Source organism: Cetorhinus maximus, chromosome 2, assembly GCF_964194155.1.
Source record: "Cetorhinus maximus chromosome 2, sCetMax3.hap1.1, whole genome shotgun sequence".
NCBI classification, from domain to species: Eukaryota; Metazoa; Chordata; class Chondrichthyes; order Lamniformes; family Cetorhinidae; genus Cetorhinus; species Cetorhinus maximus.
This window is the reverse complement of record NC_135880.1, coordinates 42509815-42524750: the sequence shown is the minus strand read 5'-3', so window position 1 is coordinate 42524750 and position 14936 is coordinate 42509815. Positions and strand designations below refer to the sequence as shown.

General features: G+C 46.6%; 1 protein-coding gene across 7 annotated transcripts in view; it reads left to right on the top strand.

The window, feature by feature from the left end:
- The window catches only part of arhgef28a (Rho guanine nucleotide exchange factor (GEF) 28a), a 551732-nt gene that overhangs the window by 343142 nt on the left and 193654 nt on the right, over positions 1 to 14936 (top strand). For all 7 annotated transcript variants that reach the window (XM_078564027.1, XM_078564009.1, XM_078564018.1 and 4 more), the window contains 2 exons: positions 7890 to 8025; positions 9501 to 9568. In XM_078564027.1, coding sequence (XP_078420153.1) covers positions 7890 to 8025; positions 9501 to 9568 — 204 coding nt within the window. The remainder of the gene's footprint in view (positions 1 to 7889; positions 8026 to 9500; positions 9569 to 14936) is intronic.

Genomic DNA, 14936 nt, shown 5'->3' with positions numbered 1-14936 from the left:
ACTTACTGCTACTTGCCTGTGTGAGTAGGAAAACTTCAAATCTCTTCACAGTTGCTTGGACAGGAATAACAGGCTTCAGGTCAGGACTCTGGAGTAAACATCATTTTTGGGGCCTTGCTGGTTTCAAGAAGCCTTACCTTAGCCTGGGAATGGGAGTTGTGCTCTCCACTGGAGGCACCTCCCCTGAGGAGGAACGGAGGGCCTGAAGGGGGAGGAGGCCAGGAGTCCATACTCAGAGATCAGTGCTAAAGTGAAGAATGAAATTGACACTGGAGAGCAAGACGTAGAGTAAGTCTGAGTAGAAATAAGAAATAGCAAGGGAAAGAAGTCCCTGGTGGGAGTAATGTCTAGGTCCCCAAACAGTAGCTTAGCAGTAGGGCACAGTATAAACCACGGCAATAATCATAGATGATTTTAATATGCATATAGACTGGACTAATAAAATTGGCAAGGGTGACCTTGAGGGAGAGTTCATAGAGTGTATTAGAGATTGTTTCTTGGAGCAATATGTTGTGGAACCAACCAGGGAGCAGGCTATTCTGGATTTGGTTTTGTGCAATGAGATGGGACTAATTAATGATCTCATAGTAAAGGGTCCTCTAGGGAAGAATGATCATAGAATGATAGAATTTCAAGTTCAGTTTGAGAGCAAGAAACTTGAGTCCCATACTAGTGTTCTGGAGTTAAACAAAGGTAACTACATAGGTATGAGGGCAGATTTGGCTCTAGTGGACTGGGCAGGAAGACTACAAGGTAGGACAGTTGATGAACAGTGGTAGATATTTAAGGAGATTTTCAATTCCTCCCAAGTAAAATATATTCCAAAGAGGAAGAAAGATGGTAAGAGGGGGAAAAGCATCCATGGCTAAGCAAGGAAGTTAAAGATAACTTAAAGGCAAAAACTAAGGCATACCAAATTGCAAAGGTCAGTGGCAGGCTGGAAGATTGGGAAACTTTTAAAGATCAACAAAGGGTTATTAAAAAAATAATAAAAAGAGCGAAGGTAAATTATGAAAGAAAACTAGCGCAAAATGTAAAACTGATAGCAAAAGCTTCTACAAGTATAGAAAAGGAAAGAGAGTAGCTAAAGTGAATGTTGGTCCCTTGGAGGATGAGACTGGGGAGTTAATAGTGGGGAATGCAGAAATGGCAGTGATGCTTAATCAATATTTTGCCTCAGTTTTCACGGTGGAGGACACTAGTACTACCCCAATAATAACAGGTAGTGCAGAGGATATAGAGAAGAAGGAACTTAGAACAATCACCATCACTAGAGAAAAAGTACTGAACAAACTATTGGGATTAAAGGGTGACAAGTCCCCAGGACCCGATGGCCTATATCCCAGGGTCTTAAAGGAACTGGCAGCAGAGATAGTGGATGCATTGGCTATAATATTCCAAAATTCCCTGGATTCTGGAAAGGTTCCAGTGGATTGGAAAGGCGGGGGTGGGGGGGGGGGGGGGGGGGCGGGGGGGGGGAGGCAGAAGATGGGAAACTATAGACCAGTTAGTTTAACGCCTGTCGTTGGGAAATTGTTGGAATCCATTATTAAGGAAGTAGTAATGGAAAGTCAAAATGCAATCCATCAGAGTCAGCATGGTGTTATGAAGAGTAAATCATGTTTGACTAATTTGCTAGAGTTCTTTGAAGATGTGACAAGCAAAGTGGATAATGGGGGTCCTGTAGATGTAGTATATCTGGACTTCCAGAAGGCCTTTGATAAGGTGCCGCACAAAAGATTCATACAGAAGATAGGATCACACACATAGGGGTAATATATTAGCTTGGAATGAGGATTGGCTAACCAACAGAAAGCAGAGAGTCAGGATAAATGGGTCTTTTTCTGGATGACAAGCTGTAACTAGTGGGATGCCACAGAGTTCGGTCCTTGGGCCCCAACTATTTACAATCTATATTAATGACTTGGATTCAGGGATAGAAGGTACTATAGCTAAATTTGCAGGTGACACCAAAATAGGTGGGGAGGTAAGTTACAATGAAGAAATAAGAAATTTACAAATGGATATGGACAGGTTAGGTGAATGGGCCAAAATTTGGCAGATGGAGTTTAATGTGGATAAGTGTGAGGTTATCCATTTTGGCTGGAAGGATAAAAAGGCGACTTATTATTTAAATGGAGAGAAACTTCAGAATGCTCCAGTGCAGAGGGATCTGGGTGTCCTCGTGCATGAATCGCTGAAAGCTAGTATGCAGGTACAGCATGTAATAAGGAAGGCAAATGGAATTTTGACATTTATTGCTAAAGGAATAGAGTATAACAATAGGGAAGTGTTGTTGCAACTGTACAAGGCATTGGTGAGACCACACCTGGAGCACTGTGCACAGTTTTGGTCCCCTTACTTGAGGAAGGATGTAGTTGTACTGGAGGCGGTTCAGAGGAGGTTCACCAGATTGATTCCAGAGATGCGGGGCTTGTCTTATGAGGAGAGATTGAGCAGTTTAGGCCTATACTCGCTAGAGTTTAGAAGGATGAGAGGAGATCTAATTGAGGTATATAAGATGCTAAAGGGGATAGACAAAGTAGATGTGGTGTGGATGTTTCCCCTTCTGGGGCATTCTAGAATGAGAGGCCATAGTTTTAGGCTAAGGGGTGGTAGATTTAAATCAGAGATGAGGAGGAATTACTTTTCTCAAAGGGTCGTGAATCTGTGGAATTCACTACCTCAGAGTGCAGTAGATGCCGGGACGCTGAATAAATTTAAGGAGGAGATAGACGGATTTTTAATTAGTAATGAGTTGAAAGGTTATGGGGAGAGGGCGGGAAATTGGAGTTGAGGCCGAAATGAGATCAGCCATGATCGTAATGAATGGCGGGGCAGGCTCAAGTGGCTGAATTGCCTACTCCTGCTCCTAGTTCTTATGTTCTATGTTCTCCAGGGGAGCCATCTTTGGGAGGACAGGCGCAGGCACAAAGGGCGCAGGGCCAACAGGAAGTGCAAGGTGAAAGGGGCCACAGAAGACGCCACTATCCTGCTGCCAGGGTTTACAGGCGGCGAAGCAGCTACCTCAATATGTCTGAGGTGCAGTGCTGAAGGAGGCTCCGTCTCAAGGGAGGCAGTCACTTCCATCTGTTAGCTGATAGGCCCTGAGATCAGCGCCAACTGTGTGAGTGGGCACCCCATGTCAGTGGCGCTTAAGGTCACGGCTGCCCTCAACTTCTATGCCTCCGGCTCTTTTCAGGGGTCGGGGGGCGATCTTTGTGGAGTCTCCCAGTCAGCTGTCCACACTTGTGTCAAGCAGGTGACAGATGCTCTGTCCAGGTGTGCATTGAGTTTCATTCACTACTGCTGGGGCGAGGCCAGCCAGACCGAGCGAGCCAGAGGCTTTGTAGCAATTGCTGGGTTCCCCCGCATCCAGGGTGCAATTGACTGTACACATGTGGCCATCAAGGCACCAATGGGTGAGCCCGGTGCCTTTGTCAACAGGAAGTGCTTCCACTCCATGAATGTGCAGATAGTGTGTGATCACAGGATGCTGATTCTGCAAGTCTGTGCAAGATACCCAGGCAGCTCCCATGATACTTACATCCTGAGACACTCCTAGGCGCCGAGGCTCTTCAGTGCTCCAGCCCGGCTGGATGGATGGCTGCTTGCTGACAAGGGCTATCCCTTCAAAAGGTGGCTCATGGTGCCTCTCCGCCATCCAAGAACAGAGGCTAAGAACATGAGCAGCAGTACAATAGGAGCCATGCCTCCACAAGGTCTGTTGCAGAGAGAACCATTGGTCTTCTCAAGATGTGCTTCCCATGCCTGGACCGTTCAGGGAGTGCAGTCCAATACCCCCCAGATCGTGTGTCGCTGATAGTAGTTGCATACTGCGCTCTCCACAATCTGGCGCTGGAAAGGGGGGACGCAGTGGAGGAATAAGATGTAGACGCAGATGTTCTGGCTGCACACAATGAGTCCAGTAGTGAGTCCGAGGATGAGCACACACATGGGGAACACTGAGGGGATAGAAACAAAAACAAAAATAGCTGGAAAAACTCAGCAGGCCTGACAGCATCTGTGAAGAGGAAGACAGAGTTAACATTTCGAGTCCGTTTGACTCTTCATCAGAACCAGTTCTAATGAAGAGTCTTACGGACGCGAAACGTTAACTCTGTCTTCCTCTCCACAGATGCTGTCAGACTTGCTGAGTTTTTCTGGCTGTTTTTGTTTTTGTTTCAGATTTCCGGCATCCGCAGTATTTTGCTTTTAACTGAGGGAATAGACGCTGACCCGGGCAACCTCCAAGGAGGCAGGGACACCCAGGAGGCTTTAATCCAACAAACCTTCAGCTAGCCCACCACAAATGAACCTCCAACACATGCCAGAGCTGCAGACTCCATACTTGATACCTGAGAGCAGCATTTGCCTGGTTAGGAACATTAACTATGTGCTTTGTCGATAAAACTCAATGACAAACCAGTCACTCAGAATATCATGGGTTCCTGTCCACCTGCAGAAGTAAGGAATCACCCTGAGCCATATTCACATATGAAGCATTTAATGAATTCACAAAATAAAACAGAAAAGAAACTTAATTCAAAGATATTGAGCATCACACCAAATTATAATCAACTAATACCGGTGCAACATAAAACCACCAGTGAGAAGCCCGTGGTGTGCCTAAGGTACCTTAAGTTTACGTGTTCAGGTGCTACATCTAGGTGCTCCCTCCTTGCTGGCACTGGCATTCGATACAGCCTGCCCACTCTGTTGCCTGTTGGCCTTGATGACCTTGGTGCGCATCCTCTGGCTCATGGAGCCTTTGATGGCCCCATATGGAATGGAGCGACCAGTTCCACAGCTGGCATCTCCCCAGTCGCCGCAGCCTCATCAGATGCCAAGGTCACTGGCAGAGGGGTGGAGGAGCTGCTACCCTCATCTGAAGCGCCTTGAGAGGAGCCCGCAGAGATGACGGGTAGCTCGTGCGCCAATGTGAGGTCGCTTCGGACCTCCCTGCTCACCATTGATGGATGAGCACCTAGCTGGGATTCTTGGTGCCCAACCCATCTCGCACACTGGCACTGACCAGCTGAGGTCAATGCCGTTGTGAGGGCTTTCCGGTCCGAGCGCAACCCCAGGAAGCCCTGATTGTTCTGAAGGAGCCTCTCCACAAGAGTCGCCACTCTCTCCATGGAGGAAGAATTGCGCTCGGCCATGAGGGTCAATGCATTGCTGATGCTCCACATGGACTCCAGCACGGGGACCATGCCACACATTGCCTCATGTATCTCTGCCAGACCCTCCCGCCAACCCTGCTGGACTTCCAGCGTCTGCTGCCTCAGGGACGACTCCAGAGGCACATCATCATCCGACTGAGCATGTGCCTGGCCCCCTGCAGTCCTCCGACTGGCGGCGCCATGGGCACTCTCTGTCTCTGCCTGCACCTCAAGCGAGTGTGAAGTGCCCTCACCGCTGTGCCCCGGGACACTAGCCGACGATCTAATCCCCACCAAAGTGCTAGTATCTGCGCCGGTGCCTGCCTGGCAGAAATGGTGTGACGCTGGTGATTACAATTCTTCTGGGCCCTCGGGTGTTAGTGGCGACCCCTCTGCCTCCTCCTCCCAGCCCTGCTCCAGTGATGCTGAAATGAAGAGCATGGACATTTGATTAGTTCAAGTCAAGACACTGTTAATGTGCATGCCTGGTCCCCGGATCAGTATGCGCTCCTCCTTCCATAATCAATGGGAAACCCATGTTGGAAGCTCAAATCACTAAACATTCAACGGTGGAATGGTTGCAGGGACGGACATTGTGACCTCAGTGCACGGTGCTCTTACCTCCCCCTGGTACCCCAGCCTCACCCTGGGCGCATGGCACCTCTCCAGTTCCATGGCCTCCTGCTGGTATCTGGTTATAATAGCCGGCTGTGCCTGGCCTCTGCCAGTCCACATCCGCTCTGTGTTATTGTGTGCTGTCTTCTCCTGAAAAGGAGAGAGGAGCATTGATTAGTCCACCCTGTACCTGGTTTCCCATCGCATCCCTGCCACTCCAACCAGAGTGGGACATTGCAGGGTTCCAGTGAATCGTCACCCAGCAGCCGCCGCACACTCACACCAAGAAGCCAAGGCTGACCCCCTTTGCCCACATGCTGCCTCCATCATATTTACCACCCACACGGTTTCAGCTTGCAAAGCAAGAACACACAAGCATGTGGAACGCCCAGGGCAGCAGATGGATGGGTGCCCCCACCACCTGGAAGTTCTCCTCCTAGCATGTCAGCAGCCTGACTTTGACATGTTTCGGAGTTCCAGCACTGCACCTAGGTGCAGATCCTTGAGGTACCCCCCAAAACAGTACTCTGGGTGTAAGTCTACCACATGCAGCGGGTGCAGAACCCAGCTCAGCACAACCCCCTCAGGGTGAGCTAGGCATGGGCAATAAATGCTGGCCCACCCAGCGAAGAGAACATGCTGTGAATGATTCAGTGCAGTAACTACATTCAGAGTTGGGGGGTGGAGAGGCGGTGGGGAAGCCTAACTGCTGTGTTAAGTGACCAATGCCAACATGGTACTCACTCACCCTTCCCCAGCGCAAGAGGCTGTTGAAACGCTTGCAGCACTGAACTCAGGTGTGTCGCACCACGTCGTATGAACTCTCTATCTCTGCCACCTCCTTCCAGGCACGTTTGGTCATGTGGGAGGGCCTCCTCCTCCCGTCCCTGGGAACAAGATTCTCAAGTCGTGCTGCCACCTCCTCGAGGAGAGCAGCAAGGCACTCGTCCGAAAAGTGAGGGGCACAGTGCCCCGCTGACCTGCCCTCCTGTCTGGCCTGCTCACCAGCAGCACTCTCGGGAGCCCTTCTGCTTGCCTTTGCAAGGCTGCAGGAGCGCTCTTTAAACAGGCCGCAGGGCCGCCATTGGGCCCGGCCGTCATTGCAGTCCTGCTGTCCTTGGGAGCCGCATTTAATGCTGGGAGGGCCTTAATTGGCCCGCCCACATGAAATGGCTGTGCGGAGCCGAACGTGGGCAGCGATCAGCTCCGCACCCGCCTGCGCCTGCTCACAACCGGCTCGCCCGATGGGGCGAAAATTCTCCCCCGTGTATAGTATCTATTATGTTGATACTCCGTAGGGTTCAGAACGCAGACCTCTTGAATTTGTTGTGATTGCATAGTCTCATCAGTGAGGTTGGTTGAACTGAGATATAACATTTTCTATCCCGTCCATTGCACTTTTGTATCATTATTGCTTCTATTTCTCAATATATTTACAGCGATAAGAAAAGCAAAATAAATGAACTGAGACCACTGACTTAGGGCTGGGTGACTTTAAACTGGCTTAGCCATTAAAAGAAAACTGCCTCGCAGTCCACGGACGTGGGTTTGAATGCCACCAGATGGCAGGATTAAACCCGAGCCTTGCAGTCAAATTATTCCCATGCCTCTGGTTATTAATTACATTTCCAGTGTAGGAGACACACATTGCTTTGCTGAAAAACACCAGTATTTTAATTTAAGCCCTGAAATTGGATGTGTGGCATATGAATAACTACAGTCAGGTCACGCATGAAACCACGGGCTGAACATCACTGAGGCTGCCCTTTGGCAAATAATTTTGTTAGCTTGCCTGCTGTTTGGCCAAGGCTGATTGAGTTAAGTGGATGAAAACTTCCAGGCTAATAATTTGAGAGGAAGGGAGGTAGAGTGTGATGGTAAGGATAAGAATATTGAAATAATGGCAAGCCAGTGGACAGTTGACTGAACACAATTAGCAATTGCATTGAGAACAATGGCCTTAAATGGGAGAACATTCCAGTTTGCAAATTTACATATGCTGTAAAGGTTAATTCTTACAAAATAAAAAGAAATTGAAGTCTTTGTGTAAAACTGTGTTATGCATACTAGAACTCTGAGTGATTTTTCACCTCCCTAAACTTTTAACAGGGGAAACATAAAGATACCAAGGAGAAGGAGAAATGGAGCAATGGCCATCACTTCATGGCAGGGATTATTTCAGGGACAGTGCAATGCATGGTTTGTGACAAGCTTGTTGGTGGAAAGGATGGTCTACAGTGCTTCAGTGAGTAGCAACCTTTCAGTTTATAGGGGCAAACTTTGAGTTGATGTTGCAGAATATTGCATAGCAGAAGTTCATGTGCTGAATCTGGGCCCAGTGGTTTGCATCCTATATATATCTTAGTGCCAGTATCCCCAAAATGCACACCCACCAGACTAATCTCTGAATTAGAAGTGCTGAATAATAAAATTTACTTTAATCGTTCTAGATCTAAATATCGGTAGTTTATTTTGCCATAAAGTAACATCTATTTCTTCATTTTCCATCTTAAAGCAACAACAGAGTTTATTAATCTGACTTTTACCCTTTTGCATCCCCCCTCCCAAGAATGACCATTTTCCTAGATACAAAGGTCAAGAAAAAGGCTAGAGATCAGCCTTGCTAAGTGTCCATCCTGTTTACGTTAGTATTTTTAGAATGTGCCTTGGAATTGGACAGAACTTGCATTGTTCTTGGCAGAGGGCTATCAGAGCTATGTTAACGAGACACCTTGTGTTTCTGATGTGACAGCTTGTCCAATGCCTCAGCATAGGAAAACTGCACAATTCAAGGCATTATAGCTTAAAACCCCTGCCTACCAGAGGATCTATGAAGATCCCTGGATGGGCTAAGTGCCATTTTAAGGAATCTATGCATTCAGTTGGAGCTTTTGGGCACCAATCTCCATTTGCAACCGCAAAGTTGCTGATCTGCAAGGCCTGACATGCAACTGCAGAGTTCTGCAGTTTCACCTTACTTTCCTGCCCCTTCCATTGACACTAGGCCCTACCAGGTAGCAACCCTGAAGCTGCCCCCAGGCCATGTGAATGTAACTTCACGTGTGCTGTTCCTGTCTAGGACTGGAGTGCGGAAGAGAACCTGACCTAATACACCTTAGGCAAAGTTGGTGATTTTTAAAAAAAAAACAGAATGGCCTGTAAATACATCACAGTTCTGTCAGATAAGAGAAAAGCTAGGTTAATATTTGGGTTGTATATCCTACAAGCAGAACTAGTTTGCAAGATTGGTTGATATCTAAATGTTGACCACATGAATTCCATCTTGGTTGCTGGGAAATTTAAAATAAGTTAATAAATAAATCTGGAATTTAAAAAGAACAGCTTGTGACTGAAATGGTAATCATGTTATTATCAAATTGTCATCAAAACCTATCCAGTTCGCTAATGTCCTTTAGGGAAGGAAATCTGCCATCCTTACACAGACTGGCCTGCATGTGACTCCAGACCCACAGCTTTGTGGTTGACTCTTAACTACTCCCTGAAATGGCTGTGCAAGCCACTCAGTTAAAGGGCAATTAAGAGATTGGCAATAAATGTTGGCCTTGCCAGTGATGCTCACATCCCTTGAAAGAATTGACAAAACCTGGTACTGCTAGACCTGCTCTGAATTTATCGTCTAATATGTTTCTCTTACAGATTTCTAACATTTGTAATTTTGTTTTATTTTTAGTTTTGCTAAAAATGTGTTCTCTTTTTCAGATTGTAGCATGAGTATTCATAAAGCTTGCAGAGATTCTGTTCCTATGTGTACCAAGGTCAAGAATCTAGTAAGTACCAGCCCTGGAATAGGAATAGGGTGTGTGAAAATATAATTTTTAAAAATTCACTCTCAGGCTGTGACCACCATTGGTTTAACTGCATTTATTGTTCATGTCTAGTTTCCTTGAGATGCCTTTGGTGGGCGTTCTCCTTTAATCACTGTAGTCTTTGTACTGATCAGGTGTCAGTAATGGCGTTAGGCAGGGAATTTCCATATTTTGATCTAAAGACAATGAGCGAATGATGATATGTTCAGGACATAGAAGCACTGAGAAAGTGCAAAGCGATTTACAAGAATGGTACTGGCCCTGAATGATTTTAGCTATCAGGAAGAGTGAACGGTTAAACTTTTTTGTTTAGAAAAGATAAGATTTAGTGGAGACCTGACAGTGACCTTTAAAATTATGAATGGGTTGAACAGGGTAGATATGAAGGGAATGTTTCCACTTTTGCAGGGAATCCAAAAATAGGGTCCATATATGCAAGATAGTTACTACTAGATCTAGTAGGGAAATAAGGAGACATTTCTTTACTCACGGGAGTGGTTAGAATGTGGGAATTCGCTACCACAGGAAGTGGGTAATAGCTTAAATACTTTCAAAAGGAAATTAGATGAGCACATGAGAGAAAAAGGAATAGAAAGATATGCTGGAATGTTGTGATGAGGTACATGGAATGGGCAGAGACTTACCAGAGTAGAAACACCCAGCATGAGGACCTCCTCATGAATCTTATTTGAAGGACAATCATCCAACTTACAGGTAAGGTACTTTTGACCTACTTTTGCAGTGGTGGAGTTTGTGAAAGGGCTGTGCCATGTGTTTGGAGACCTGTTGGTGAATTTGTGAAGCCGTTCAGGGAGGGCAGAGGATTTTGTCACCTACAGTCTACATGAGGTATGGGGGCTGTCATCGCAGTGCCCTTGGGTCTGCAACACGACCAACAAATGGAGTAAAGGCTGCAGAGATAATACGGTGTGAAGAGGGAGGAGGAGGAGGACTCTTCACAGAAGGTTCTACCTACCAAAGATTTTCTGTGAGCACTTTTCATACCTCTGTCTGAGCCAGTAGCAATCCTCGAGGCAACTCAGGCTCATTAAGGAGATCATTACAGAACTGTGACACCTCTTCAACACTACTTTGAGTCTCACACCTGGGTGAGGACAGCACTGCCAGTCACCGTAAAAGTCATAGTGGCACTAAACCGTGCAACTGGGTCTTTACAGGTGGGAGAGGGCGACATATCTTCCAGTATGCCATCCATCGATACATCTGGGTGGTAATGGAGGCCCTATATCCCTTGAGAGGCTACATTGTGTTCTCTCTAAGAAGGGAGAAGCAGACTGAGTGGGCACATGAATTTACCAGGTTAGCAGGGTTCCCAATGGAACCATCAATTGCACACATGTGGCTGTGTGCACATCCATTGCGATGAGAAGAGTTATAGGATCATTGTGCAGTTGGTTGTGACCACGCACAGTATATCATGTCAGTACATGCCTGCTTTCCTGACAGCAGCCTCAAGTCCTTCATTCTGTGGCAGCCTGCCATTCCCACCATCTTTGCACCTCTAAAATATCCAGGGAGCAGTTGTTCAAGGACAAAGGCTGCATACCTGTACACATGGTTGATGACCCACCCCACTACCCAACCACATGAGGACAGCGGGTATACAATGACATCCAAAGAGGCACCAGGAACATTGTGGAACAAGCGATCAATGCATTGAAGCAATGTTCTACGATTCTTGGACTGTTTAGGGAGAGCCATCCAGTACACACCAGAGCACGTCTCCCATGTTTCTGGTGGTTTGTTGCATCTTCCATGGCATTGCAATCATGAGGGAATAGTCATTGCTGCCAGGAATCCGAAGAGGAGGCCAGGGTATCTTCGCTTCAAGTGGGCTGCCCAAGAGCACCTGCTCGGACTCTGCTTCCCATAGGACAACTTCCCTTCGGCATTATGGTTATACTATTCCCCACATCACCATCTATCTGAGACATCCCATTACAGAGTCCTCTTAACCAAGATCCTGTAGTAAAAGCCACTAACAGTAACCTTGCCATAACATCTTTTTCAAAAACATATCAAATTATGCAAGCAGAAATGAACTATTCACTTTTATGCTTGCCCTTAGTGTCTGTGATATGGTTGCCTTTGTCCTAATGCTCCTACTCCATGTTCTCCCAGAGGTTGCAGCATGCCTAGTGGAAGGCCGCTGACTTTCGCTGGTGGAGATTGCGGATGGCCTTGCAGGATGTAGGCCCAGCTTTGGACTGTTCCACCTCAGGATGGGCAGCAGCAGCCTGGGTTGGCTGAAAGGCTTGACGTGTGACATGAATGTGCTGCAGCTGGTCCTGAGAGGAGATCAGGTTCATGCTCCACGTTGCTGTTGTCAGTCCCCTGCGGCACCACCTCAGCAATCCTAGTAATCTGCTGGGGGACAGATTGCTGGACTGCATCTTTGAGCACTAAGATCTGCAGCCACGATGGTAGCAGTCTTGAGCCTGCATAGCAGCAAGCATGGACCTCCTAATTGTAATCTGAGCTTCCACTACAGAACTGAGATGTTGGGTGATTTATGCCTATGTTATAGTGGAAGCTGAGGCAGCGACCACCAGATGCTGCATCATGGATGGAACTGCAGGTGCTGTCATGGAGATGGCCACCCTTTCCACCCTGGAAAGGATGGGCTGAACTCTATGTGATCTCGTCTGCCAACTAGGAGCCAGGTTCCTCCATGCTCCTTGTCAGTGACAAAGAGGCTGCCTGGCAGGCCTGCAATGCACCAGACACCTCAATGTGCTTGTACATCAGCATTGTCCTATGTCGCATAGTCCTCATCTGTATCCCCTGTGGCGCAATTTATTTGTGACGGCGTTTTCCGGTGAATTGGCACAGGTGTTATTCATTCTGCTGAGGCTGGCTGCAGTACACTCGTGCCTACTGACTCATCACGTGTAGATTCCAACTCTGCGCTGGCCTGTAAAGTTCGCCCAGCTCAGTGTCTGAGCTGGTGTCAGATCAAATGACAGTACTTTTTCATCAGTGGTATGATGTTGCTCTCTCTCTTCCTCCTGGGCCTGCTGTGGCTGGGAAGGCAGAAGCTTTTTGTTGTCTACAAGCATAAAATCAGACGGGAAGGGTTGAGGTGAGGGAAGTGGAATAGGATATAAAGCAAGAGGTCCATGGTCACACCGCCTGCCAGTTAACAGCATGAGGGTTAGGTGGGAGTTGAGGAGGGCCATAAGGCAGTAGCATACTTTTATCCTGAATGCTGTCAGTGAGACCAAATGCTCCAGGCTCTGTCACAACCAGCTCCATAATATCTCCTCTATCTTGCACAGGATGAAGACGTGCCTGTTCCCTGTTTGTCCAGATTTAGTCTTTTCTATTATGGAAAACCTGGTTCTGCACGATAGAGAGCAGAATATAAGTGATTGTGTTGCACTGTTTGTTGATGCGCCTGCCATAACTCAATAGCTGGAGGTAAGAGGAGGCAGTGAGAGGTGAGTGTGAGGCTGGCAGCATTGGAAGGCAGGTGAGGGTGACATGGAGTATCTAGATGTTAAGCATGAGTCTTGAGAGCTAGGGAGTGCTGATAGGTGAGTGATGGGTGTGTGGTATATTCAGCTGTATGAGAGATGGTTGGTGCAGTAGAAAAGAGATGTTCTTTGTAGACACATTCACTGAGTTCATCAGACTTTGGCACTGCTGCCAAATTCTCCGAGCCAGAGTCCAAGGGTTCACCTCCCTGGCCACCTGCTCCCATTCCATTCGGATAGCATTACTTGAGGGCTTCCTGGCCTCCCAAGGAAACCTGGCATCTCTCCTCCTGTCCCCTTCCATGACAAAGGCCTCCAGTGCCATATCTGTGAAACTCAGAGCCCTCTCTGCACTGTTGCTCCATTTCCCTTCTCTCTCATTGCAGGACTCTGGATCAGTAGCAGAATTATTTCATTCAGCGCAGCTTCCCTTTAAGAGGGATAGACTGCCCTTAAGAGCTCCTGACTAGCAAGAGCATATGCTAGTTTTGCACACTGTTAGGCCCCCATTGAGCATGATGCTAGCCAACAGTATGAGTCTTGCTGGACTGCACATCGAAATCATTCAAATGCAACCTGATGTTTGTGTCTCACCTGCGTCAATAGGAGCAGTTGCAGAAGTCAAATTCGCAGATTGCAAATCGCAACCCCCATTCCCAGAAACAGGTGCAAAAATTATTCACCATTTTTATTTAATAATAAGTAGTATTACAGACTGGGAGAGTTGGTTGGATAACTTTTCACCTTTTTCCTCACCTTTTAGTTGACAGCAACAAGATATACATTTTGAGAAGGAGTATTTTTAACGGTTTTGAGTGTTGTGACTTTAAAGAATAATCATGAAACTGGTTTTTTGGTAAGTTAAAATCAAAAGAAGGAATAAACATTTATTTACCATACACCTGAATTGTAAACGCAAAATGCACCCACTCACTCAAACATACAGACATACATACACACAGGAAAGATGAGTTCTAGAGATGAAGCATGCACTTAGATCACTAACAGAATAACAAGAAACAAGCCACGTATTCTTAGCTAGTCCTTTGAGATGAAACAGTGTTGCAGGCTGGAAAGTGTTCTCTCTCGGTTCTTCAAAGACAATGTAGGTTGGAAGTTTCTGGGTTTCTCATACGAAATTGTGGCCGAGCTTCTGTAAAGAAGAAACTTTTGTCTTGCAGGTGAAAACAAATTATTTCCTCTTTTCACTGCTTGAGATGACTGTCTGTTTTAGGCAGGGTTCCTTTCTTCTTGCCGGCTGATGATCCTTCTGTCTTATTGGTTCGGGACTGACTTGCCTTGGCCTGTCCTTGGAGTAATAAGATTTGCTATGTCAAACCAGTTTTGATCATGTGATCACAATCATGATCAATACTTATTTTATCCACCTATTCACACGTTCACACCTATTTGTGATGAAGCTTCACGCCCCTATTTGTTAGGTTTCAAGTTTGCCGTCACCAAGTCTGGGGTGACCATTGCATTTGAGTTTCTGTAAAGTAGCTGTGAATTCCACAAATGAGTTTGCATTCTGAATGTCTCTTCAAGGGAGTGTCCTCCACACGGACATTTAAATTTTAATGACTTTGCAGTGTCGTGAGCTAGCCCCTGTCTACAGAAATCACAAAAAGTCACCTAACCATCTGGACTCTACCTTGGGTCAAGGTAAATTATCCATGTTCCATGCTGTTTTTTTAAAAGTAAAAATGTCCATAGTTTTCATATGTTCACAGGTATATGTTGTGAGTATGACAGTGGCCACAATCATGCAAATTAACAAGTTCAACAGTGATTACCTCCTACACCTCTCCTTCTACAGAACCTCTTGGATT